Consider the following 27,015-nt stretch of genomic DNA (forward strand, 5'->3'; position numbering starts at 1 on the left):
GCTTTATATCATATTTTGTTTATAATGGTCTGCAATGTGGCTTGGGACTTTTATTGCAACTAAGTCACCATAAGTAGTTGCTGTTATACTTAACCATTCCTCACCACCAGCATACCACTTACTTTCTCCTAATGCTCTTGAAACAAATACTTCTCTTCGAAATTTTGCTACATATGCAAAGTTGGAAATTTCTGAACACATTACATCTGCATGAAGTGCAGTTATTTGCATCATGACCATGTTTTGACATATACAATTCCCAGGATCAAAGTATCTTGGTTGATTTGCAGCTCAACTCCACTTTTGAATTATTGATCCATCTTCCTTGCTTCCCTGCCGAGACAAAGCCTATCTTGCTTAGTCCTGAACATTTTAATTTACGACTCAACACCCACTCCTCCAAAATTAATTACAGCATTTTGTGGTATCCTGTTTTGATGTTGATTTCCAAACTTTTTAAAACAAAAGTTGCATTCAATAACTTCTTGAAACTGAAAAATTGCATGTGATTTACTTCCCATCATAAATGAGTTCTGTATTTGGTAACTTTGCATCAATATCGTCGGCAATTCGTTCTACGCTTGGTGATCTGCTTCTCAATTCTGTTTCCTCCTTGGAACTGGCACTTATTGCACTCTACAAAATAGTAAAATATTAGTTACATTTTATGAAGATTAATGATGGTAATGAAATTGGTGTGAGAGGCAACGACCTAGTGGTATTATTGCTAGAATCCAGAAACTCAGCTAATGTTCTGGGGACTCAGATTTGAATCCTGCCATGGCAGATGGTGGAATTTGAATTCAATAAAAAAAACTCTAAAATTAAGAATCTACTGATGACCATGAAGCCATTGTCAATTGTCAGAAAAACCCATCTAGTTCACTAATGTCCTTCAGGGAAGGAGCTCTGACATCCTCACCTGTGTGGCTTATATGTGACTCCAGACCCACAGCAATGTGGTTGACTCTCAACTGCCCTCTGAAATGGCTTAGCAAGCCATTCAGTTGTACCAATCACTACAAAGTCTCAAAAAAATGAAGGCGGATAGATCACCTGGCATCGATATAGGCACTGGAAAAGACAATGGCAGAAATAGCCCTGTCAAACTAGCAAAGCCCTCCTTACTAACATCTGGGGGTTGGTTACAAAATTGAGAGCGCTGCCTCACAGACTAGTCAAGCAACAGTGTGACATAGTCATACTCACAGAATCATATCTTACCAACAATGTCCCAGACACCACAATCATCATCCCTGGATATGTCCTGTCCATTGGCAGGATAGACCCAGCAGAGGTGGTGGCACAGCGGTAAACAGTTGGGAGGGAGTTGCCCTTGGGAGTCTTCAATGTTGACTCCAGACCTCATGAAGTCTCATGGCTTTATGTTAAACGTGTTTTTCTTGAATTTTTTTAACAAATCTGTTACAATGCCAAAATAGGTTTTAGTTAAGATCCTTCAAATAAGCATAGATTCCGAAGTAACTATAGATCCACCTATATACACAAAAAAAATCATTAAAGAAAAAGTATCAAATTAGTTTCAGACAGTAAAAGCAGCCTTCCATATCATTGCAGAGAGAAATGAATCAGCTAAGTATTTAGTTAATTGGCAGTTAATACAGTGCAGCTGGCAAATGTTACTTGAATACAGTATCCATTATGAAATGCCTCAAGAAGGAAGATAGGAAAGTCTGGGAAAAATATCATGAAAGATGGCAGGGTGGACCACAAGCCTGTCCACCTCTGTCACTCAGTGATATGTTTAACTTAATTGGAAATACATTGAAGTTGCTAAAGCAAGCTTGAACTGTATAAAGGTGCTGTACCAGAGAGCCAAATACAAAGGGATAACACAGCAGCGCTGACCAGTAGTAATCAAAGCTGGGTGCATGCGCTATAAATTTAAACTGTATTAAGTTGAGACATTCTGAAGCTTTTTGTGTGTGCCTTATTGCTTTGAAGAAACAAATGTTACCTGACACCATCCCCTAACTCGGATTCTCATTGGAAAATATATGAGATCTAACAACTGATTAATCAGTACTACACCATGCTGAACAACACTGAGAGGAAGCACTGAGCATAGTAAGAGCACAAAATGTACTCTGGATGGGGGATTTCACTGTCCACGATCAAGAGTGGCTCAGTAGCAGTACTAAATCGAGCTGGTCTGGTCCCAAAGGTTAGCTGCTGGACTGGGTCTGTGGCAGGTGGTGAGGGAACCAACAAGGTGGAAAAACATACTTGATATCATTCTTGCTAATCTGCCAGCTGCAGACAGATCTGTCCATAACGGTATCATTAAGAGAGACCACCACACAGACCTTGAGGTGTTAACCTGGTGAAGCTACCAAACAGGACTTGCATGCCAAACAGCATAAGCAGCACGTGATAGACAGCACGAAGCAATTCCACACCAACAAATTCAGATCTAAGCTCTGCAGTGCTGCCACATCCAGTCATGAATGGGGGTGGACAATTAAACAACTCACTGGAGGATTAGGCTCCACAAATATCCCCAACCTCAATGATGGAAGAGCCCAGCACATTCATGAAAAAGATAAGGGTGAAGGTTTTGCAGCAATCTTAAGCCAGAACTGCCATACTGATCTCAGCCTCCTATGGTGGTTCCCAGAATTAAACATGAGTCTTCAGCCAATTTGATTCATTCCGCATCACATCAAGAAATGGTTGGAGACACTGCTTACTGCAAAGGTATGGAACCTGACAACATTCCGGCAAGAGCACTGAAGACTTGTGCTTCTGAACTTGCTGCCCCTCTAGTCAAGCTGTTCCAGTACAATTACAATTCTACCCAAAATGTGGAAAGTTGTCCAGGTATGTCCTGTACAATAAAAGCAGGACAAATCCTACCCGGCCAATTACCGTTGTATCAGTCTACCCTTGATCATCATTACAGTGACAGAAGGTGTCATCAACAGTCCTTTCAAGCAGCACCTGCTCAGCAATAACCTGCTCAGTGACGCCAAGTTTGGGTTCTGCCAGGGCCACTCAACTCCTAACGTCATTGCAGCCTTGGTTCAAACATGGACAAAACAGCTGACTTCCAGAGGTGAGGTCAGCAGGACATCAAGGCAGCATTCAAATGAGTGTGGCATCAAGGACACCTGGCTAAACTGGAATCAACGGTGATCAGGGCAAAATCTCTTTACTGATGATCGAGGGTAGACTGATACAGCGGTAATTGGCCCAGTTGGATTTGTCCTGCTTTTAATGTACAGGACATACCTGGACAATTTTCCACATTGTTGGGTAGTATTGTAATTGTACTGGAGCAGCTTGGCTAGAGGAGCAGCAAGTTCAGAAGCACAAGTCTTCAGTGCTCTTGCCGGTATGTTGTCAGGGCCCGATGGTTAGAGTCATACCTGGCACATAGACAGATGGTTGTGATTGCTGGAAGTGATTCATCTCAGTTCCAGGACATCAGGCATAGATAGAGTCGATAGCCAGAGACTATTTCCCAGGGCAGAAATGGCTAGCACGAGGGGTCATAGTTTTAAGCTGGTTGGTGGAAAGTATAGAGGGGATGTCAGAGGCAGGTTCTTTACGCAGAGAGTTGTGAGAGCATGGAATGCGTTGCCAGCAGCAGTTGTGGAAGCAAGGTCATTGGGGTCATTTAAGAGACTGCTGGACATGCATATGGTCACAGAAATTTGAGGGTGCATCCATGAGGATCAATGGTCGGCACAACATTGTGGGCTGAAGGGCCTGTTCTGTGCTGTACTGTTCTATGTTCTATCTCTGCAGGAGCTCCTCAGGGTAGTGTCGTGGGGCCAAACATCTTCAGCTGTTTCATCGCTGACCTTCCCTCTTTCATAAGGTCAGAAGTGTGGATGTTTGTTGATGATTACACAATGTTCAGCACCATTCATGACTCCTCAGACACAGAAGCAGTCCATGATCAGATGCAACAAGATCTGGACAATTTCCAGTCTTGGGCTGACAACCGGCAAGTAACATTTGTGCCACACAAGTGCCAGGTCATGACCATCACAACTAAATGAGACAATCTAACCAACCACCCTTGATATTCAATGGTGTCACCATCTCTGAAACCCCCACTATCAATATCCTGGGGGTTTATCATTGACCAGAACCTCAGCTGGACTCAGCACATAAACATAGTTGCTACAATATCAGGTCAGCAGCTAGGAATACTGTGAAATGTTATTCACCTCCTGACTCCCCAGAGCCTATCCATCATCTACAAGGCACAAGTCAGGATGTGAGGGAATACTCCCCACCTGCCTGGATGAGTGCAGCTCCTACAACACTCAAGAAGCTTGACACCATTCAGAACAAAATTAGCCTGCTTCCCTGGCAGAACATTCACAAGCATCCATACTCTGCAACACCAACGCTCAGTATCAGCAGTGTATATCACGTACAAGATACACTGCAGAGATTCACCAAAAATCCTCAGACAGCACCTTCCAAACCCATGACCACTTCCATTTAGAAAGACAGCAGCAGCAGGTACATAGGAACACCACCACCTACAAGTTCTCCTTCAAGCCTTTCACCATTCTGATTTAGAAATGTATCACTTTTCCATCACTGCCACTGGGTCAAAATCCTGGAATTCTCTCCTTAATGGCATTGTGGGTCAACCCACAGCAAGTGGACTGCAGCGGCTCAAGAAGACAGCTCACCACCACCTTCTCAAGTGCAACCAAGGACAGGCAATAAATGCAGGCCCAGTCAGTGATGTCCACATCCCACAGATGAATTAAAAAAAAAATTGCCATTAAATGTGTAACGATAGCGGTGTCATGATAAATCAGTAAGCATTGTATTGCTTACAACCTGGTCTTGTAATAACCATAGGAAAACAATATTCATATCTGAGGTTATATAAAACAATGCTGCTTGTCTCTTAATTCACATTAAATTCTGTTCACCAATCACCCCTGTGCACTGTCTCCTGGTCAAGCAACATTTTGATAAAATTCTTACAATTGTTTTCAAGTTCTTCCACGGCCTCACCCCTCTCTACTTTTGTAATATCCTCCGACCCCTCAATTCTCTGAGGTACATGCACTCATTGAATTCTGATATCTTGAATATTATTACAATTAGGAATGAGTGCTCCAGAAATCGAGAGTCGCAACGTTAGACCAAATGTGTTAAAGTCCATTTACTTTACACTCCTGCTGCAGCAGAAGATCAAACCATCTTCCTTTGACAGTCACTGGCATTACCTTTGCTGAATCCCCCACTAGCAACATCACTGGGGTTACAATTGGATGAAGAAATAATGTTGCAAGGCTGCATCTCATTTCCCTCTTTTCTGCACATGCAACTGTCTATTTCCCCAATATAATGAAAAAAAGTAACAGGGCCATATCTATGTGAAGTTTGTGATACTCCATACATCTCCATGTGCTGTACATGTGGTTCCAGTGACTGTCTAATGACTGACATCTCTAGAGTCTGATTTGAAGCCAGGCGGACAACATATACTCTTTCAACAAAAGTTAACTTCAGTCCAAACTGATTCATCCTACTACGAAACTGTAGCTGCAGTTCAAACTGTACTGTAGAAATTATTAGGTGCAATTTTTGACTTGCCCACTGAGTCAGTAAGTTTATTCGCAAACGTTCCATCACCATGCTAGGTAACATCATCAATGCATCTCCAGTGAAACGTTGGTGTTTCTGTCCAGCTTGCTATTCATGCGTCATAGTTTGATGGAGTAGGTGGTATCACTTCTCGATTTGTTCCTTAGTGATTAATATACAAGGTCCAGCTTTATACATTTATAAATTCCAGTCTGAGTGCTAGGCCTCCAGAAATTGTTGTGTGTGCCTTTGCTTGGCTTGTCCTAGAATGGCTATGTTGTCCCAGTCAAATTAATGTCCCTCTTGGTCATGTCTCTTCGGAGCTAGTTAGTGTTTATGAATCCTGATGGCTAGTTTCCTTCTGGTTTGCCCTACGTAATGTTTTTGGCAGTCTTTCCATCGTATCTTGTAAATAAAATTAGTTCTGTTAGTTTTGGTTGACACTAGGGAGACATCAGTCACCCTTCCATACATTAAGAACATATCTGAAATGACCACCAGATTACTCCACCCCTAGAAATCATGGTAGCCCACAAACTGACAGCTACTGATACACCGACCACTAAGAAACAAATCCAGAAGTGTTAATCCACCCCAACAACCCAAGAGAGATAAACAGCAAGGGGTACAGAATACTGACACTTCACCAGAGGCGCACTGATGACTTTACATAGCATGGTGACAAAATGTTTGTGAACAAACTTACCAACTCAGCGAGCTAGACGACAACAGCATCAACAACCCAAGCTACAAATCTTCTCAAAAACCTTGAAATTATTAGGTGTTTATTCACCTTCCTTTTCATTAGTGAACAGACAATCAAATGTCACCAATTTACTACCACAAAAAGAAGTGAAAGCACCCCACTGGGTTACACGCATTTGAGGAAATAAAACATTTTGGATGGGTGTGCAGAATATTCAATATTAAAGCAGGCCCTGACTTTACACCTATTCCACAACTTTTCTTAACTTATCAGAGGTGCCTTAGCGGTCTCATCTCTGAGTCAGAATAACAGTACAGGTCCTTTTCTAGGAATTGAGCTGCTACACACAGTATGGTACTGAGGGTATGCCATCCTATTGGTGGTGTTGTCTTTCAGATAAGACAGAAAATAATGCCTCATCAGCCCTCACAGATGGATGCAAATGATCCTTATGGCACCATCTTGAAGAACAGCAGCTGACTTCTCCCCAGTTTCTTGGCCAGTACATCAATTTGTTGCAGTAGTTCTTTGGATAAGATGTGGGCTTATGGCTTTCCACCATCTCACTAAAGGTTGCTGCCACTGCCCATTGGAAGATTTAGGGCAGCACACCTGCAAATTTTCCAATTAGCATTCATAGCCAGATATCTCACAGTTAAGCACTTGCTACCCTCATGCAGAATGTAGGAGAGAAATTAGAAAGCTTGTCTGAGTGCCAAATGCCAATCTTAATAGTTTCAAAATTTCAAGTAAATTATCTTTCTAATTTATACTTCCAATGCAAATTAATTCTCTCATAACTCAAAAATCAATGTAGCAAATTATAAAAATCAACTGCAAAACAATCAATCCAACGCTATTATTTTAATAAAGAATCAAGCTGAAGGACTGAACAGAAAAAGGAGTTTTCAAAGTTCAGAGCAGGAGGAAAGATAAATTCTGTAAACCTCTACCACAAACTTTCAAAGTTGTACTTATATATTGTACTTATATATTGCTAGAATCAGCAGATAACCTGGATATTATTACACAAAGGAAACCCATCACTGAAGTTCAACACACGCTGGTCATAGTGTTCTTCATAAGGGCAAATCTATAAGCCAAGGATAGTAACTGTATCAGATAGCCAAGGCAGCCACATTCACTGACAATCATCCTAGGGCATTATCTGATAATGCCTTAACTCCAAATTGAGGAGTGGCTGTTTGGTTTAATTAAGTCATGAAAGTCAATTAAGTCAATCTGTTTTCTTTTCTCCAAATTATATGTGTGTGTGCACATGTTTGAGGAGGAAGTCCCAGTGTTAATCAGTCAGTTTCACATTAAAAGGGTAGGCCACAGCCTGAAACACTCATTTTGACTGACAAGTATTTCTAAGGCTTATTAGAAGTGACCAGACCTTTTACTGATAGAGGCAAGATACCTCTTCCTACAGGCTGAGCAGTAACCTGCAGGCAGTCTAGATTCTAGAGTTAGATAGAGCAAAAAACATTTTTGAATCTTAGTGTGACCTGGTGAAAAATGTCTTATATTACAGACAAGGTAAAAGAAAAGAGAATTTAGGGAATGTTTATAGCATATGGACCACTGTTTGATTAAGAGAGAAAGCAATTAGAACATAAAGGCATTGAACCACCCAAAATATTCCAAATTTCAGATATACTAGGAAGCATATAGCCATTGATAACTTAGAGATGCCTCTAAGTAACAACTCAACACATTCATACCTTTGATCCCGTTCGTTTTGTTTCTTCATCAGCTGATAGCTTCTTTTCGAGAGCTTGTTCCTCTTCAGGAATGTTTTGTTCTTCATGAGATTTTTGTTCTTCAGGTATGTTTTGGTCTTCAATAGTTTGGTATTCCTCTATCTCTCCTAGTGCCTCCATATCCTCATGTATATCCTGCCTAATTTCAACTGCAGCTGGCTTAGTTTTAAAAGCTCTCTGATGAGCATTAAACGCAGGACTGTGGCAGGATATGTGATCATAATGTGTATGTAAAATCCGTACAGCAATATCACTCATGGCCAATGGTTTAGGGAGTTCAAATTCCATGTGATGCTTGACAAATGCATAACCTTTAAACCTGTGAGAAAATCAGAATAAATTTTAAAAGTCTTTTGTTTTGGTAACTATCAGCAATAGTGATTGATAACAATAGGCTTAATTGTCCAGTAAGCTAATAAACAAACAAAATTTATATTCAAAGAATCCAATGTCAGGGGGATTTTATACATGCACTTCAGTTGCTGAATAAGACGAGCCATAATGTTCAATTACAGCATCCCCCTCAAGTGACTAATTCACAATTGTGGAAAAAAAATAAATTCGAGTGACTAATAGAGATAGTAGGAACTGCCAATGCTGGAGAATTTGAGATAACATGGTGTGAAGCTGGATGAACACAGCAGGTCAAGCAGCATCAGAGGAGCAGGGAAGTTTGACGTTTCAGGCTGAGACCCTTCTTCAGAAGAAGAACTTCTTCAGAAGAAGGGTCTTGACCCGAAACGTCAAACTTTCCTGCTCCTCTGAAGCTGTTTGACCTGCTGTGTTCATCCAGCTTCACACCATGTTATCTCAAGTGACTGATACCTACTTCTGTAATTAAGGAAATGAGCAGTAAATTGCAACACCTCAGTAATGACCCTCTTGTGCTTCTTCAACAGTTAATAAGTTCCCCAAACATCATATTTATTGCCATTCACTCTGGAGAATCTACTGCTTCTTCAAAATTTCTCAACAACAATTGGAAACAATTTAGCTGACGGGCTTAACTGCCCAGAGAAATTGTGTATACGTTAGTAAGTTCACTTCAGGAGAAGGCGGAAATGAAAATTTAGTTAAAATAAAGTTAAAATTTTCCTCTGAAAAAATGATAGCAAAAAATCCTGCTATTGATAATTTAAAGCGACTATAGTAGGGCAAAGCAATCAATTGACTCAATCTATGTGATGCAAACCAAATTTTTACAATCTCTGCAAAACCATAATTCCCTGGTGTTACCTTTACCCTAAACTCATACATCTTATTCTTAATGATTCTGGCTTTTAGATTTCAGATAATCTCTACCCTTTCAGGCTTCATTTAATATTTCTGCCCTAGCTTACTAATGTTCTTCCTTTGCTCAACTCCCTTCCAAGTTTTACACATCTGTTAAGAGTCTTTTCCATTCCCTTTACATTTTTAATTCAAATGAATTTGAGCTACTTTTACTGCAGTGAAAGTCTGTGTTTCTGTACTTGCCTCATAGACCATTTGTCCTTTATTAGTCTGCCTTATTGTTATGGGAGGGGTTCAATCTAACACGTTTAATGTTCCTGCTCCCTATTCAGAAGAAACTTAAATGAATTTCTAACATTTTCCACCATTTACATAACTCTTTGTGCACATCCTACTCAGCATCCTGAAATCATTCCAACCATAAAGCAATATCTTTCTAAAGAAGCTCAGTCATAAACATTTTCATCTGTTTTGTAATAGTTTATGGATTACAGAGAAGTTGTACTGACTTGAATCACAAGGGCCTGCCCACAGTTGTTCTTTTTAAACTTATTCACAGGATGGGAGCATTGCTGGCTAGGCTAGCAGTTATTCTCCATCCCTAATTCCCAGAGGGCAAGTAAGAGTCAATCGTATTGCTTTGGGTCTGGAGTCACATATAGGCCAGACTAGTTAAAGATGGCAGTTTCCTTCCCCAAAGGGCAATAGCGAACCAGATGAGCTTTTCCAACAATCCAAAATGGGCTTGTGGTTATCATCAGACTCTTAATTCCAGATTTTTTTATTGAATTCATGGCCGGATTTGAACCCAGGTCCCCAGAACGTTACTTGAGTCTCTGGATTAACAGTCTGGCAATAATAACACTAGGCCTCCCCACATGTTAAGAGGAGCTTCTTTCTCGATAGCCAAGGAAACCGCAGCATACCCCTATGTGCCTACATAAATGACCTTTTTACATAATGATGTCCATAATAGATACTTAGAAATTAATCACTATCTCATAGTTCCTTAAGTGTGTCCATGGTAGATCGGTGAATTAGCACAAATGATGTGACAGCAAAGGGTAGTGGGTCATCAATTAGTATGTGTTTACACAAAGTTGATATAGTGTCTATAAGGGGCCATCACGGTTTGGAATGTATAGGTCTGGGAGTGGGTTAAAATGTAAGCAATATTTGGCGTTCAAACTAAAGGGATGAATATATAAGAAAACAAATGGGACAAAGACAGAGGGAACCAAGGCAGACCTCCTAGTCATTATAACTCAGCACTTAGTAGTCCTTGGGGCTGCTGTCAATCTGAAATGGGGGCAGTGGATTGACTCCATCCCGCATCCACATCTTGGAACAAAGATCCTGCCAATAAGTTTACATTTTCCCAAGATAAGTGCAATGACCTGTTAAGTATACACTCTCAGCCTACCAGCTTCATAGTGAAAATCCAGGCCTTGCATTCCCTGGATTCTTGAATTTGTTAATGATCTTAGTGTTATGTATGATCATTCAAAATTTGCATTTTAATGATTTGATTCTATCAGTTTCCATAATAATTGCTCAGTTCAAGTTTTGTACCAGATAAATTTCAAATTTGCAAATATTAAAGTTCATGTTCAGTCTACCACTTTCTACATATTAGTTTAATCGATGTAAAATTTGTCAACAACAACAATAGTGCTACATAGTGTCCAAGTCCAATGGACTCCAGATTGTTGGAGATCGGCTATACATCACAAGATTCTATCAGGATGTTGTGGAAGGCATGCCATGACGGCCAATGTGAGAATTGCCCAGGAAATTTAGACTTCTGATAAGCAATTCCTTTGTACCTCAGGAACCTCCACAAACATCTCTGCCCCTAAGCTGAAGTTGAAGACTAGGGATAGGCATGTGGTACTTAATCTTCTTATGATGTGTTCAACTGCAATCATCCAATTTTTAACACCTGGATCCTCAAATGAACTAAAATGGTTTTAGAAGGAAAAATTTTTGAATTAAAATAATTACAGTGACAACCCAACCAGGTTGAGGCAATCTTCTCCACAAAACCAGTCAACTGTTAACAAGCTAATTTCAGTTCAGACTGAATAAAAACCGAAAGAACTGCGGATGCTGTAAATCAGGGACAAAAACAAAGTTGCTGGAAAAGCTCAGATAATGAGTTCTGAGGAAAGGTCACTGGACGCAAAACCTTAACTCTGTTTTTTCCTTCACAGATGCTGCCAGACCTGCTAAGATTTTCCAGCAACTTTGTTTTTGTTCTACAATAGAGATCCCTGTGGGAACTGTGCTGTGACAGCCACATCATACAATGTAATTCAATACAGTACAATATAATTCAAAACAGCACAAGAACAGGCCCTTGGGTTCACTAAACTTGTGTTGATTCTAATCCTTACTTAGACCCACTACTTCCTACCCATGCGCAGTTTCTACTCCTCTGTTTGTCACCCGTTCATGCGTCTATCAAGATAGACCTTAGATGTTGCTAACATGCCTGCTTCCACCACCTACACTGGCAGTGTGTTCCAGGACCCACCATCCTCTGTGTGAAAGATTTTCTTTGCATTTCTCAACTTTTCCCCCCTCATCCTGATCCTGTGCCCTCCTGGAGTTGACATTTCCACCCTGGGAATAAAACCTCTTACTAACCACCCATACCATCTATGCCTCTCATAATTTTGTAAACCTCTATCTTGTCGCTCTTCAGACTCCATCTTTCCAGTAAATATGATCCAAATTTATCCAATCTCACCTCATAACTGAAACCATCCTGACCAGGCAACATCCTGGTAAACCTTCCTTGCACCCTCTCTAACGCATCCATGTCATTCTGCTTTTGTGACGAACAGGACTGCACACAATATTCCAAACATGGCCTAACAAAACTTTTATAAAGCTGTAAAAGAAAGAGAAAGAAATTTACAGCAGCATTGGGCCAGATGAACCTTTGTGCATTGCTGTAGCTTGGATAATTCAAGTCACTATCTTGAGAAGATTTGTAGCTCAGGTTGAGGTTCTGGATGTGAGTTTGCTCGCTGAGCTGGAAGGTTAGTTTTCAGACGTTTTGTCACCATTCTAGGTAACATCATCAGTGAGCCTCCGACGAAGCGCTGGTGTTATGTCCCGCTTTCTATTTTCTGGTTAGGTTTCCTTGGGTTGGTGAATGGCAATGACATCACTAATCCAAGGAAACCTAACCAGAAAATAGAAAGCGGGACATAACACCAGCGCTTCGTCGGAGGCTCACTGATGATGTTACCTAGAATGGTGACAAAACGTCTGAAAACTAACCTTCCAGCTCAGCGAGCAAACTCACATCCAGTCACTATTTCCTCAGCATGGGAATAAAATTTGACATTCACCTGCAACAATATGCATACCTGGGATTTTTGTTGAAGTTTGCCCACAAGCAGAGAGTGACGTTCTCATCAGTAACTACTTCTTGCATATTTCCAGTCTCAATGTCAACAAGATCAATTGCTTTCTAAAAAGAAATTCAATTTTTTATAAATGCAGTGAATTTTCAGTATTTTCAAGGGTAATGTGTCCTTGAAAATAAGTGTCTGCCAAGTCTTCTCCTTAATTTAAAACTAGAAGATGTCAAACAAAATACATCAAAATGTCACATTTGCTTAACCTGACAAAATAACCAAAAATTATCTCCATTTCTTAAATAAAAACAAATAAAAACGCTTCAGAAACTCAGCAGGGCTGGTTGCATATGTGGACAGAGAGAAACAGCGTGATTATTTTGAGTCAAATGATGTTTCTTCCAAATAGAAAGGTCTGTAAAATTATGTTTATTATGTTTTGGATGAAGGTGGAATAGGTGGGGAGGGTGCTTAGAGCAATAGACAAAGGGAGAATTAATGGTATAAAAGGAGACATGTAAATGCAAAATACGTGTTAATGTTAGATGTGAATAGCAGAAAATAGGTCTGCTATGCTAGCCACCATACTCAAGACAATGGGTGCAGACAGGCTATATTAAAAATGGAAGACAATATTCATAGTCTGCAGTTATGGAACTTAATGTTGAATCCTGAAGGATGTAAAGTGCCTAAGTGGAAAATGAGGTCGTCCTTCTCCAGTTTGCATTGGACTTTGCTGAAACACTGCAGCAAGCCTAGGAGATTATGATATTTTTAAACTTTTCCATGTACAGTTGTGACTGATGGTGGACAATTAAATGGCTCACTGGAGAGGAGATTCCACAAATATCTCCATTCTCAATGATGGTAAAGCTTAGCACATCAGTGAAAAAGATAAGGCTGAAGCATCCACAGCAATCTAGAGGCAGAAGTGCCGAGTGGATGATCCCTCTTGGCCTCCTCCAGTGCTCCCAAGCATCACTGATGCCAGTCTTCAGCCAATTCAATTCACTCCACATGATACCGTGATATCAAGAGACACTGGGTATGACAAAGGCTATGGGGTTTGACAACATTCTGGCAATAGTACTGAAGACTTCTGCTCCAGAACTTTCCACTCCTCCAGCCAAGCTGTTCCCGTGCAGTTACAACAATATGGAAAATTGCTCAGGTATGTCCTGTATACAAAATGCAGGGCAAGTCCAACTTGGTTAATGAACCCCTCATTGGTTTACTATCAATCGTAAGTTAAGTGATGGAAGCTGTCATCTAGAGCGCTATCAAGCAAAAACTAATAGAACCGTGGATGCTGTTAAACAGGAACAAAAACACAAGTTGCTGAAAAAGCTCAGCAGGTCTCCCAAGCTGACTGTACCCCCGCCCCACACAGCTCACTTCTACCTCCTTCCAAAACTCCACAAACAGGACTGCCTGGGCAGACCCATTGGTTCAATCTGCTCTTGCCCCATGAAACTCATCTTAACCTACTTTCGCTGTTTTCTCTTCTCGGTCCAATCCCTGCCCATGTACATCCATGATTCCTCTGATGCCTTATGATAGTTTTAAAACTTCTAGTTTGCCAGTTCCAGCTGCCTCCTCTTTACCATGGATGTGCAATCCCTTTACATGTCCATTCCCCACCAGGAGGTCTTAGGGATCTCCATTTCTTCCTGGAGCAAAGACTTGAACCATCCCCACCCACCACCACCTGCCACCACTTGGCCGAGCTTGTCTTTGCCCTCAACAACTTCTCTTTTAGCTCCTCTCATTTTCTTCAGGTAAGAGGGGTGGCCATGGGTACCCACATGGGCCCCAATTAGGACCTTCTCTTTGTGAGGTACATGGACTATTTCTTGTTCTAGTCCTATTCCAGATCCCACCCTCAACTCTTTCTCTAAAAGAAAACATTGGTGCTGCTTCCTCCTCTCATCCAGAATTGGAAAAGTTCATTGATTTTGCTTCCAATTTCTCTTTGCCCTCTCTGTCACTTGGTCTATTTCCGACTCCTACTTTCCCTTCCTCAACATTTTTGTTTCCATTTCTGGGGATAGACTAGCCATTAATATCCACTATAAACCCAATGACTCCCACAGCTACCTGGACTATACATCCTCACACCCCACTTCCTGTAAAGACTCCATCCCATTCTCTCAGTTCCTCCATCTCCATAGTTTGTGTTCAGATGAGGTCAACTTCGACAAGGGAACCTCAGAAATGACCACCTTCTTCCTCAACTGAGGATTCCCCAGCACCGTTGTCGACAGGGCCCTCAACCAGGTCCGACCCAACTGCCGCACTTCCACCCTCACCCCTTCTCTTCCCTTTAGCAATAGCGATAGAATTTCCCCTTATCCTCACCTACCATCCCACCAGCATCCACATCCAGAAGATCATCAAACACCACTTCCACCACCTCCAGTGAGATGCCACCACCAGAAACATATTCCTCTCCCCTCTCTTGTCTGCCTTCCGCAGGAACTGTTTCCTCAGGGATTCCCTGGTCCACTCTTCCTTCGCTCTCAACAACCCCTCCACAGCCCTATGGCATCTTCCCCTGTAATTGGCGAAGGTGCAACACCTGCCCATTTACCTCCTTCCTTCCCAGTATCCAAGAGCCCAAACATACCTTCCAGGTGAAGCAACATCTAGGTTATGCTCACAAAACAGACCCTGCGCTACCTGTTGTCTACGATTTTAACACATCATCCTGTTCCCTGGCCAACATCTGTGTCTCAGACATGCTGCAGTGTTGCAGTGAGGCTCAACGCTAGCTGAAAGAACAACACTTCATTTTCCACTTGGAGACCCTGCAACTCTCTGGACTCAATACTGAGTTCAATAATTTTGAGGCCTCAACTCTCCCATGTCCTAACCCCCGACCCCACACACCAGGCCTTGTTATCACAGAGCCTACTATTACATACTATCTGTTGTTAGTTACTAACAGTCTCCATTAACAACTATTCACACTCCCAGCGGGATCGTTATCATCTCCTTTGTCTGTCCAACTGTTCTTCTCTCTCTTTGGGCTCTATCCTATCGTTTACCCCCTACCCCACAACCCCTCCCTATTTTGTGCATACAAACCTATGTTTTCCCAGCTACCATCAATTCTGAGGAAGGGTCACTGGACCTGAAATGTTAACTCTGATATTTTTCTTCATGGATGCTGTCAGACCTGCTGAGCTTTTCCAGTGCTATCAAGCAGTTTGGTTCTGCCAGGGCCACTCAGCTCATTACAGCCATGGTTCAAACATGAACACAACAGCCGAATTCCAGAAGTGAGGTGAGAGTGACAGCCCATGATATCAAGGTCACGTTCGAACAGGTGTGGGAATCAGAGAGAAAACTCCCCGCTGGGTGGAGTTACAGCTGGCACACAGGAAGATAGTTGTGGTTGTTGGAGGTCAGTCATCTCAGATCTAGGACATCTCTGAGGAGTTCCTCAGGGTAGATTAATGGACCCAAACATCTTCAACTGCTGCAGCAATGACGTTCCCTCCACCATAAGGTCAGAAGTGGGGATTTTTACTGATGATTGCACAATGTTCAGCACTATTCGTGACTGTTCAGATACCAAATCAGTCCATGCATCAAAACCTGGACTTATCCAAATGACTTTTAAACATTGTAATTATACCACTTCCTCAAGAAGTTCATCCCATACCCGAACCCACTCTGTGTAAAAAATTCACCCCCATGTCTTTTTTAAATCTCTCTCCTCTCACCTTAAAAATGTGGTCCCCAGTCTTGAAACCCCCATCCTAGAGAAAAGACATCTACCATTAACTATACCTATACCTTTTTTAAGAAACTTATTTTATAAACTTCCATTAGATTGCCTCACAACCTCCTACACTCCAGTGAAAAAAGTGCCAGCCTATCCAGCCTTTCTTTATAACTGAAATCTCCCATAGCCAGCGACATCCTGGTAGACCTCTTCTGACCCCTCGCTGAAAGGTCTGTTTCCATGTTGTAAGACTCTACAGACTCACCAAATAAATACAACAGCTGCAAGAGTAATTCAGAGAGTAGAAATACTGCAGCGAGTAACTCACCTCCTGATTCCCCAAAGCCTATCCACCATCTAAAACGGACAAATCAGGAGTGTGATGGAATACTTCACACTTACCTGGGTGAGTGCAGTTCTAACAACACTCAAGAAGCTTGACACCATCCAGGACAAAACAGCCCGCTTGATTGGCACTGCATCCACAAGCATCCACTCCCTCCATCACCAATGTTCAGTAGCAGCAGTATGTACTATCTACAATATGCACTGCAGAAATTTACCAAAGATCCTTAGATAGCATCTTCCAAACACACAAATACTGGGACTGCAGATACATAGGAACACCACCGCCTGCAAGATACTCTCTAAACCACACATGACATTGACTTGGAAATAGATCACCATGCCTTCACTGGCACTGGGTTAAAATCCTGGAACTCTAGAAGGGCATTGTGTGTCTCCCTAAGAACATGGCCCACGACAGTTCAAGAAGGCAGTTCACCGCCTCCTTCACAAGGGCAACTAATGCTGGCCTAGCCAGCAATGTCCACGTTCCATCAGTGAATTTTCAAAAAAGCACCAATACAAAGGTCACGGAATTTCAAATGCAAAGCATATTCAGTACAAAGTAAGCCTAAATTAAGTTTTGCACTGGTTTAAAAGAACTGTCGTTTAAGTCAGCCCTGTTCACAACACTTGCCTTGTTTCCAGAATGATCTAATCAACAGTGCCAGAGCTCTGTTGTTACATATATTTGCAGATCTTCAACTACATTATTTCAGAAAAATAATGAACAGTAACACTAATAGCTGCGTATAAAAAGTGCTGAAGCTTCTGAAACCCAGTCATACATTCATAATGATTAAAGCGGTCATGACAAAAGTTCTTAGCTGCGTTCATTGAAATTGACAGAATGGATGATGTACCACTTCCAACTTAATGCAGAGTGTCCATAAATCGGTGGAGGGTAATTGATGCTGAGATGCATTTCAATTTTCAAAAGTAGGTTTCTTTTAAAAAGAGAGCTGACTTTCAACTTAAATCATAGTACAACATGTGACAGCAGAGGTTGATTTTCAATCCATAGTGGCATTTTGATAATTACGTACTTTAGAGGATTCTGAGATTGCAGAAGATATAGTTAGAGGGAGAGGGTAAGACCACATAGGAATTCAAAAGCAAAGATAAGAATCATAAAATCTACGTCTTTTTTAACTAGGACTCAGTGTGCATAGTAGTAATGGTTGTGAAGGTCTTGGTGCAAAAATGGGTACAAACAACATTGTTTTGAATGACAAAGTTTACAGTGGGTGGAACACAGAAAACCACCGACGAGCACATGAAAATAGCCAAATCTCTTAGTAACAGAGGCATGGATGATGTTTTCAACAGTGCACGAAATGCTGCAGCGGTGCAAGTATGGAAATGGAGATCATACTCTCAGTGGTAGTGCAGACCTGTACTCAAGTAATATAATCTCAGCACTGCTGTAACTTATCCAAGACCGTTTATTTTAACAAATACAATCGTTTTCATTATGCTTTCTCCCATAACCATTAGCTTAAATTTATTTAAGGACAAAACCATAAACTAAGATCTTTCCCTACTCTTAACCTTGCCCGTCATATAATTCAATAACTCGGAATTTCCAAACATTACATATGTTGTTTTTAATTGAACTACCATTCTTAGTAAACCCTGCATTAGGTATTAATTTGGTAATATTTAATGTCATAAAAATCAAAAGAACTGTGGATGCTGTAAATCAGAAAGAAAAACAGAAATTGCTAGAAAAGCTCAGCAGGTCTGGTAGCATCTGTGGAAAGAAATCAGAGTGAACATTCCGGGTCGAGTGAACATTGCAGGTCGAGTAACCCTTCCTCAGAACTTATCATAGCTAGGAAAATGTGTGTTTACATGCAGAAAATAGGGTTGGGGGTGGGGGGCTAAGGAGTAAACATTAGGTGGGGAGACCAAACAGAGAGAGAGAACAGTTAGACAGTCAAACGAGTGGATAACAATTTGGCTAGGAGGATGAATAGCTATAAGTGGCCACTTTTAGTGGCTAACAATGGGTTATCTGTAAAAACAGACTATGTGATAACAAGGCCTGGCATGTGCAGGTTGGAGTAGTGACATGGGAGAGCTCAAGCCCTAAAATTGTTGAACTTGATATTGAGTCCAGAAGATTGTTGTGTTCCCAACTGGAAAATGAGGTGTTGTTCTTTCAGCTTGTGCTGAGCTTCGCTGAAACACTGCAGCAAGCCTGAGACAGAGATGTTGGCCAGAGAACAGGGTGGTGGTAAAGTGGCAGACAACTGGAAGTTCAGGGTCTTTTTACAGACAGAACGTAAGCATTCTGTGAAGCAGCCACCCAGTCTATGCTTCATTTGCCCAAAGTAGACGAGACCACATTGTGAACAGCGCATGCAGTAGACTAGATTGTGTGAAGCACAGATAAAGCCCTGCTTCATCTGGAAGGTGTGTTTGGGCTCTTGGGTACTGAGGAGAAGGAAATAAATGGACAGAACAAACAATTTCTGTGGTTGCAGGGATAGGTGCTATGGGGCTGTGAGCGGCATTGGGAGTGAGGTAAGAGTGGACCAAGGTGTACCGGAGAGAATAATCTCTGGAGAAGACTCACAAAGAAGGAGAGGGGAAGGATATTATTAAATGGGAAAGGGTTCAGAAAAGAGTTATCAGGATGTTGCTGGGATGGAAGGTTTGAGTTATAAGGAGAGTCTGGATAGACGAAATTTTTTTCACTAGAGCACAGGAGGTTGAAAGGTAGAGATTTGTAAAATCATGCAGGGCATAGATAAGGTGAATAGCAAAGGTCTCTTCCCTGAAGTAGGCGAGTTCAAAATTAGCAGACATATTTCTAAGGACATGAGGGGCACCTTTTTTACACAGGTTTGTGTGAGGAATGAAATGGCAGAGGAAATAATGGATGCAGGTACAGTTACATCATTTAAAAGATGTTTGGATAAGTACATGAATAGGAAAGAGTTGTAGGGATATGGGCTAAACACAGGCAAGCAGGCCTAGTTTAGGGTAGGAAAATGGTCATTGTGGACCAGATGAACCAAGGGTCTGTTTCCATGCCGTATGACTCGATGGCTCTTTAATCTGAATAATTTGCTGAAGCATCTACCTTTAGAAGGATATCAGTTGCTTTATCATTAATGTCGGAGAGAAGTTCCTGAAGATCCCAAATGGTCTGCTGATACTGGTTCGAAATTCCCTCCAACAACTCATCAAGTGGAGTGTCAGTTAATACCATTTCCAATTCATCCAAAAGCTGCAACACATTTTATGAAAGTCACAGGGCAAATTTAAATGTTGTCTTTATATTCAAAACTCAAAAGCTTTTGTTAAATGCTTCTAATGTCTAATTGAAATGATTCAATACATTCGAAAACAAATAACTGAAGAAACAGAATGTCTTTGAAAATTTGTTTCTGAAAGCAAATTTTAGCAGTTTCACCTGTGCAAATTCAAGTGCAAAACTTCTAATCAAGCGAGAGAGAGAGAGAGAAACTATTCCAATTTTGAATAGCGAGTCTCAAGGGGGAAAGAAGACGCGCATGAAGAAGAAGCAAGCATTGAGAAAGAGAATGTTTAGATTCACAGGAGAGAGAGTGTAGCGATCACTATAGCCAAATTTCCATAAACTCCAGAATTCCTTGTATACATTTGATATAGGTGTCTCAATGAGGAGTTCAAAACTATATTTTTTGAGAATTATTTCAAAATTATTATAAGGACTGATATACGTGGGTGATTTGAAAAATATGTTTTAGTGACCATGCAATTGAGGTATATTTTTTGCTGTGGTGGATTAATATTGTGGTGATAAAGCTAATCCTGATATTCTATCATCTTCAGACAACATATTAGCAAGTCAAGACGTAAGATGTTAAATGCAACATACTTTGGAGGTCTACAGTCCTAAAGCTTTCTACCACTGAGTTTTCTCTCATGTCATTCTTAGGTCTCTTGAACATTAAATGATAGAGGATTAATTGCTATGATTGGCCAATACCTTCATTATCCAGGATCATCTACCAGGGTAGTGAATATAAACTAGACAAATGTTGATCTACCTATCAAATAATAATTCTAAAACTGGTAGTTTATTATTGTGTTCCGGTGTCACATTGCATGCACTGAAAGGAAACAAAAGCCAGAGAGAAAGAAACTTGTTTTTTTCCCTAACAACATTCTAAGGCCGATAATGTTAACTGAGTAACTAACCTGTAATATTATTCTACCTCCTTCAAGCAAACTTTTTACATCTACATTTGGATTCTCTTTTGAAAGGTTTATGAAAGTATTAATCTCCTGAGGTATTGTTGGATCCGGGGTCCCATCGCAGCGCATGTAACGTTGCCACTGAAGGAAAAGCAAATAATAACAACAGTAGCTTACTTATTTCAACACTGATCCTTTGGATATCTAACATAACAATCTAAAATATGATGCTGAAAATTGAAAGGAACAGAAATGCCTTTATCCTCAAATTACATCTTAATTTGTTCTGAATTTAAAACAAAGCATCTCTCCCACTAAATGTGTGATGCTGCCTAGACACCCTTGACTTAAATGAGCTTTCTCAACAGTTAAATAAATAGTTTTGATGAACGTAATTGAAATTTCCATATTTTGTATTAACAATCATAATTTCTTGTTAACCTTCTGCTTACCACGGCCACAAAGAAATGCTTTCACGCACAACTTCTGTATTCAAATTAAAAAACATTTGAAACTAAACAGCTGGATTTGTTAATTACTACATAAAAGGCAAATCACATTTCCAAATTTCAGAATGTAAAACTCTTCAGTCAGTCCCTTGACTCCAAGTGTGCTTTATACAATGGTTACCAGGAGGTTTAGGCCCAAAGTTCGATTATCTCTGTAACAAGCTGATTCCTGACTGTCAAAATTTCATGAGCTTATAACAGAATCAAGAGACTTGGTCCCAATAGCCAAGCTAACATTGCAATGTCACACTGAGGCTAAAAGATCTGGAATGCACCATCTGCAAATATGCTTGAGACAGAATCAACTATTCATTTCCAGTCTCTTAGTCTAAAAATATTGGCATGAATGAAATGGTCAGCGATGTCTGGGGCAGGGGAGGGTCAAATCAAGTGGTTGGGGGGGAGGGGGGCAGTTATGCTCACCTCAACAGCTTTTTGAGAGGGAGAGTTCCAGGTTTTCACTATCCTTTGTGTGAAGAAATGCTTACTGAACTGCTTAATTCTAAACTTAAAAGTTATGTTCCCTTGTTTGGGACTATCCCAACAGTGAAGGTATTTTGTTTTTGCTTATGTACCCTATCGAATCCTTCAAACACATTAGACACATCAATCTTATAAAACAGAATTATTTTATAACACCACTGCATTCACGTTTATCTATTCAACAGCCACAAAAAGTTCTAAAATCAAGGGAATAACAGCCTACACTAGGAAACATTACCTTCTTCATTTCTCTCCGGCTTTTGTGCACCTTCTGAACAGTATGATGTTTTCTTTCCAAAATCTGGTAAAGTTCGGGTAGTTCAAGTTCTTTACGTGCTTTATCCTATTTTGAGGTAAAAACCAAATCAATCCATGTCAGCTATATTAGAAGAAGTTGCTCTGATATATAATGTAAATTTAATCGATACTAAGTCCACTTTTCCCGCACTTCAGAAGAAAACAATTTAAGGAACAATTTTTGAGAGACTGCCAAACACTCAGTACATCACGCATAATACGCAGCCACGGATTATTGTCCAATTCAACTTGGCATGAAATGGATTGATTTTCTTTGCAATAACAACCTGAACATTTTAAATCTGTGTATATATTATTACAAGCTAAATAAATTGTGTTGGCATCAGTTGAACTCCCACTGGTTTGTACATGGATTGTTCTAATTCTAGAGCATATTCCTGATGAATTGTTACCAAGATGCCTGTCCCTTTAAAATGGCAGCTCAGGTGGTCCTATTAGATAGGTTGTCTCTAAAGGGCTAGAGTTGTATTAAATTAAATATAACAGGTTTTAAACAAGTGGAACGGTCTCCCACTAATCCAAATTTGTCTGGACATCTTTCTCTGTAAAGGCACCAACTCCATGAACCCCCATCCCCAAACAGACCACTTCTACCTCATTCACAAGGTCAACACTTCAGGTGACACCCTGGCACAGTGGTTAGCACTTCTGCCTCACAGCACCAGGAACCCAATTAAATTCCAACCATGTGTGACTATCTGTGTGGAGTTTGCACAGTTTCCCTGTGTTGCCGTGATTTTCCTGATGGTGCTCCACTTTCCTCCAACAGTCCAAAGTTGTCCAGGTTCGGTGGATTGGCCATACTAAAAAGATCCCCATATGTCCAGGGATGTGCGGATTAGTTGGGTTAGCCCTGATAAAAACCGCATGTGGATTATAGGGATGGGATGGGGAATCAGTGCAGAATCAATGGGCTGAATGGCTTCTTTCTGCACTGTAGGGATTCTATGATTCTAATAAAGCAGATTAGCTTGCAGACCATTTTCATCAATCTGTTTAAGCCCCACTGAAACAATTTCTTCCTGCTCTGACTCAATTTTCTCTTTCAGTCCCTTCCCACCTGCATCATGACCCTTCTGATGCCAGCTGGCTCCTTAAGAGTTCGCATAGAACAGTACAGCACTTTACAGGCCCTTCGGCCCACGATGTTGTGCAAACCTCCACCCCTACCTTATACTATCATCCATATGCCTATCTAACAGCCACTTAAATGCCCCTAATGAGGACAAGTCCACTACTGTCTCCGGCAATGCATTCCACACCCCTACCATTCTCTGAGTAAAGAACCTACCTCTGCCGTCTCCCCTATATCTACCTCCACTCAGTTTAAAACTATGTCCCCACATAATAGCTACTTCCACCCTTGGAAAAAGTCTCTGGCTGTCCACTCTATCTATACCTCTGATCATTCTGTACACCTCTATCAAGTCACCTCTCATCCTTCGTCGTTCGGAAGAGAAAAGCCCTAGCTCTCTCAACCTTTCCTCATAAGACCTTCCCTCGATTCCAGGCAACATCCTGGTAAATCCCCTCCACACCTTTTCCAACGCTTCCACATCTCACCTGTAATGAGGTGACCAGTACTGGACACAATACTCCAGATGTGGTAGAACCAGGGTTTTGCATAGCTGGAGCATAACTTCATCGCACTTGAGCTCAATCCCTCTATTAATGAAAGCTAACATACCATACGCCTTCCTAACAACTGTATCCACCAGGGTGGCAGGTTCTAACAGCCTCCTTTTCATCACAGATGTCCAATCACACTACAATTCCATTCCCGCACCATTCCCCTGCTCCAAATTCACCCTCCCCGAAACTTCACCTATAATCCTCCAAATAAATGTATTGTCAAATGTACATAAATGGGTGCAGGCTATGCACATCTTCTGTGGGATATGTCCAAACAAGGCCCTTTCCCTCACCTTGTTTATAAATGACTGTAAAGATGCTATTTCCTACTTTTGCCCTGAAAACATTATCTAGTTTGCTACTAATTTCAACACTTGTTTCATTTTCAAATAGTCCGTCTCTAACTCTTCATTTTCTAACCATGATTTCTCTAATATTCACAATAAGCTCTCTGATTACCATAGCTACCTTGAATGCAGTTCCTCACATCCTGCTTTCCCTATCCCCGTTTCTCTGTCTCCGTCACATTGGGTTTGAAGATGCAACCTTCCATACTAGCACTTCCAATATCTTTCTTTTTCTTTACCCAAGGAATTCTCCAACTACGTTTGACAGAACCCACTGGTTTGACCATTTCACTTCATGCAACATCCCACCCTTTTCCTGCATTCCCACAGTTAAATTGATTACACTGTCCTTAATATCCATTCAGCAACTCTGTATTCAATGCATAACTCTCTGCCATTCAACCATCTCATGCATAATATCATTGCCAGACAAATATTATCATATCTGCTTCTAGAATTTAGAAGATGTGGAGGTGCCAGTGCTGGACAAGGTCAAAAATCACACGACACCAGGTTATAGTCCAACAGGTTTATTTGAAGACACAAGCTTTCAAGGTCTCACTCCTTCTTCAAGTGTTTGTGAGAGAGGTGGCATCAGATACCGAATTTATAAGCAAAAGATCAAAGGGTTATAGAACTGATTCAAATGTATTGAACAAACCTAAGATGGCTGTTAACTTTTTAATCAGTTAGAAAGGAGATGTTTAATATGAAAATCGCAGAATTTCTTTCAAGTCACTGCCGATGATAACTAAAGATATTAACGTATACCAGAAATGGCATCTCAGGTCATTTTAGGTGTGAGGCCTTGTTTAGAACCTGTCTGGTTTTTAACATGGAGTTAGGCTAGGTTTATTTCCAAATCAGGAGTTTATAGAATGCCATATTGACTGTCTACAAATTGTGTGTTTTTTGAACAAAATAGAATGTATCGGCAATTACAAATCTGTAAATACAAATTCAACCCATAGACCTATATGTTTGTGTGTGTGTGTGTGTGTGTGTGTGTGTGTGTGTGTGTGTGTGTGTGTGTCAGAGTGTGATGTGTGAAAGTGTATAGTGTGGTGGTGTCACCTGTAGTGCAACATGAACTCAAGATCCCAAGTTCAGGACATCCTCATAGGTACCGAACTTGACTATCAGCCTCTACTCGGTGACTCTGCATTGTTGTGTATTCCAAAGTCCGCCATGGAGGATGTTTACCCGAAGATCTGAGGCCGATTGTCCCTGACCGCTGAAGTGTTCCCCCATTGGGAGGGAACATCCCTGTCTGGCAATTGTTGTGCAGTGTCCATTCATCCGTTGTCATAGCGCCTGCCAATATACCATGCCTTGGGGCATCCATACCTGCAGGCTATGAGATAGACAACATTAGCCAAGTCACGAGCGTCTGCAAAGCACTTGGTGGGTGGCGTTCCCGTGAGTGACAGGAGTGTCCATGTTAATGATCTGATATGTTTTGCAGAGGTTGCCAGAGGTTTGGTGGTCAATTGAAAGTAAGAAATGGTGGCATGGGGAAGACCTTGGCATGGGGAAGAACATGGTGTAGGTTCTCCACTCTCGGGAAGTACTGGATGGCAAAAGATGTCTTATCAGTCGTATCCCGTGTCTGTCTTCTGAGGAGGTCATTACGGAATTTTGCTGTGGCATGTCAGAACTGGCAATCGATGAGTCAAGCATCATATCCTGTTCTTATGAGGGTGTTCTTCAAGGCCTTGAGATGTCCGTCGCGTTTCTCCTCATCTGAACAGATCCTGTGTATGTGTAGGGCTTGTCTGTAAGGGATGGCTTTTAAAAAATATGTTTGGGGTGGAAGCTAGAGAAAAGCAGCATCATGAGGTTATCTGTAGGCTTGTAGTACAGTGAAGTATTGAGTTATCCGTCCTTGATTGACAAGCGTGTGTCCAAGAATGAGACTAATTCTAATGAGTAGTCCACAATAAAACTGACGGTGGGATGAAACTTGTTGATATCACAATGTAGTTGTTTCAGTAATTCCTTGCAGTGAGTCCAATGGAAGAAAATGTTGACAATGTATCTGGTGTATAGCATTGATCAGAGGCCCTGTGCAGTAAAGAAGTCTTCTGCATGAAAATATTTGCATATTGGGGTGCAAATCTGGACCCTAAGACTGTCCTGTATGTCTGGATGAAGAACTGATTGTCGAAGGTGAAAATGTTGTGGTTGAGGATAAAGCTGTTGAGTTGTCAGATGGTGTCTGTAAATTGTGGGCAGTTGTTGGTATTGAGTACTGAGGATGTTGCAACGACACCATCATTATGGGGAATGCTAGTGTAGAATGACGACAGACAAAATGTCCATTGTGATGAGGAGTGTTCCTGGTTCGATTGGTCCATGGGTACTGAGTTTCTGTAAGAAATCTGTAGTGTCACAACAGAAGCTGCAGGTTCCCTGTACAATGGGCTTCAAGATGTCTTAGACATAACTAAAGAAATTCTTTGGTTCCCATTACCTGATACGATGGGATGTCCAGGTGTGTTGACTTTATGTATCTTCGGAAGACAGAGAAGTACCCTATGCGAGAAGTACGCAGGATGAAACTGCATAGAGTACTCTGAAGGACTGGATCAAAAGTCTTGATCAATCTGTTAAGTTCACAAGTTCACTACCCAGCCTTCAGGACATCAACTACAACACCATACAACGCTGTCATGGCAACCCCTGTAAGACATGACAGATCATCGACTTGGATACTACCATCACACATGGGAACAGCATCCACCATGTGCACAGCAGACACTCATGTGACTTGGCCAACAATGTCTATCTCGTATGTA

At 41.1% G+C, this 27,015-nt stretch overlaps 1 protein-coding gene across 4 annotated transcripts in view; it reads right to left on the reverse strand.

The window, feature by feature from the left end:
* dnai7 (dynein axonemal intermediate chain 7) overlaps window positions 1-27,015 on the reverse strand; it is an 82,877-nt gene that overhangs the window by 36,150 nt on the left and 19,712 nt on the right. For 3 of the 4 annotated variants that reach the window (XM_048554092.1, XM_048554094.1, XM_048554091.1), the window contains 6 exons: window positions 22,159-22,263; window positions 20,932-21,069; window positions 19,829-19,975; window positions 12,672-12,775; window positions 8,020-8,377; window positions 519-636 (listed from right to left, as the gene is read on the reverse strand). In XM_048554092.1, coding sequence (XP_048410049.1) covers window positions 519-636; window positions 8,020-8,377; window positions 12,672-12,775; window positions 19,829-19,975; window positions 20,932-21,069; window positions 22,159-22,263 — 970 coding nt within the window. The remainder of the gene's footprint in view (window positions 1-518; window positions 637-8,019; window positions 8,378-12,671; window positions 12,776-19,828; window positions 19,976-20,931; window positions 21,070-22,158; window positions 22,264-27,015) is intronic. The other variant, XM_048554095.1, reaches the window with a different exon arrangement.

The sequence above is a fragment of the Stegostoma tigrinum genome, chromosome 25, assembly GCF_030684315.1.
Source record: "Stegostoma tigrinum isolate sSteTig4 chromosome 25, sSteTig4.hap1, whole genome shotgun sequence".
Classification (NCBI taxonomy): domain Eukaryota; kingdom Metazoa; phylum Chordata; class Chondrichthyes; order Orectolobiformes; family Stegostomatidae; genus Stegostoma; species Stegostoma tigrinum.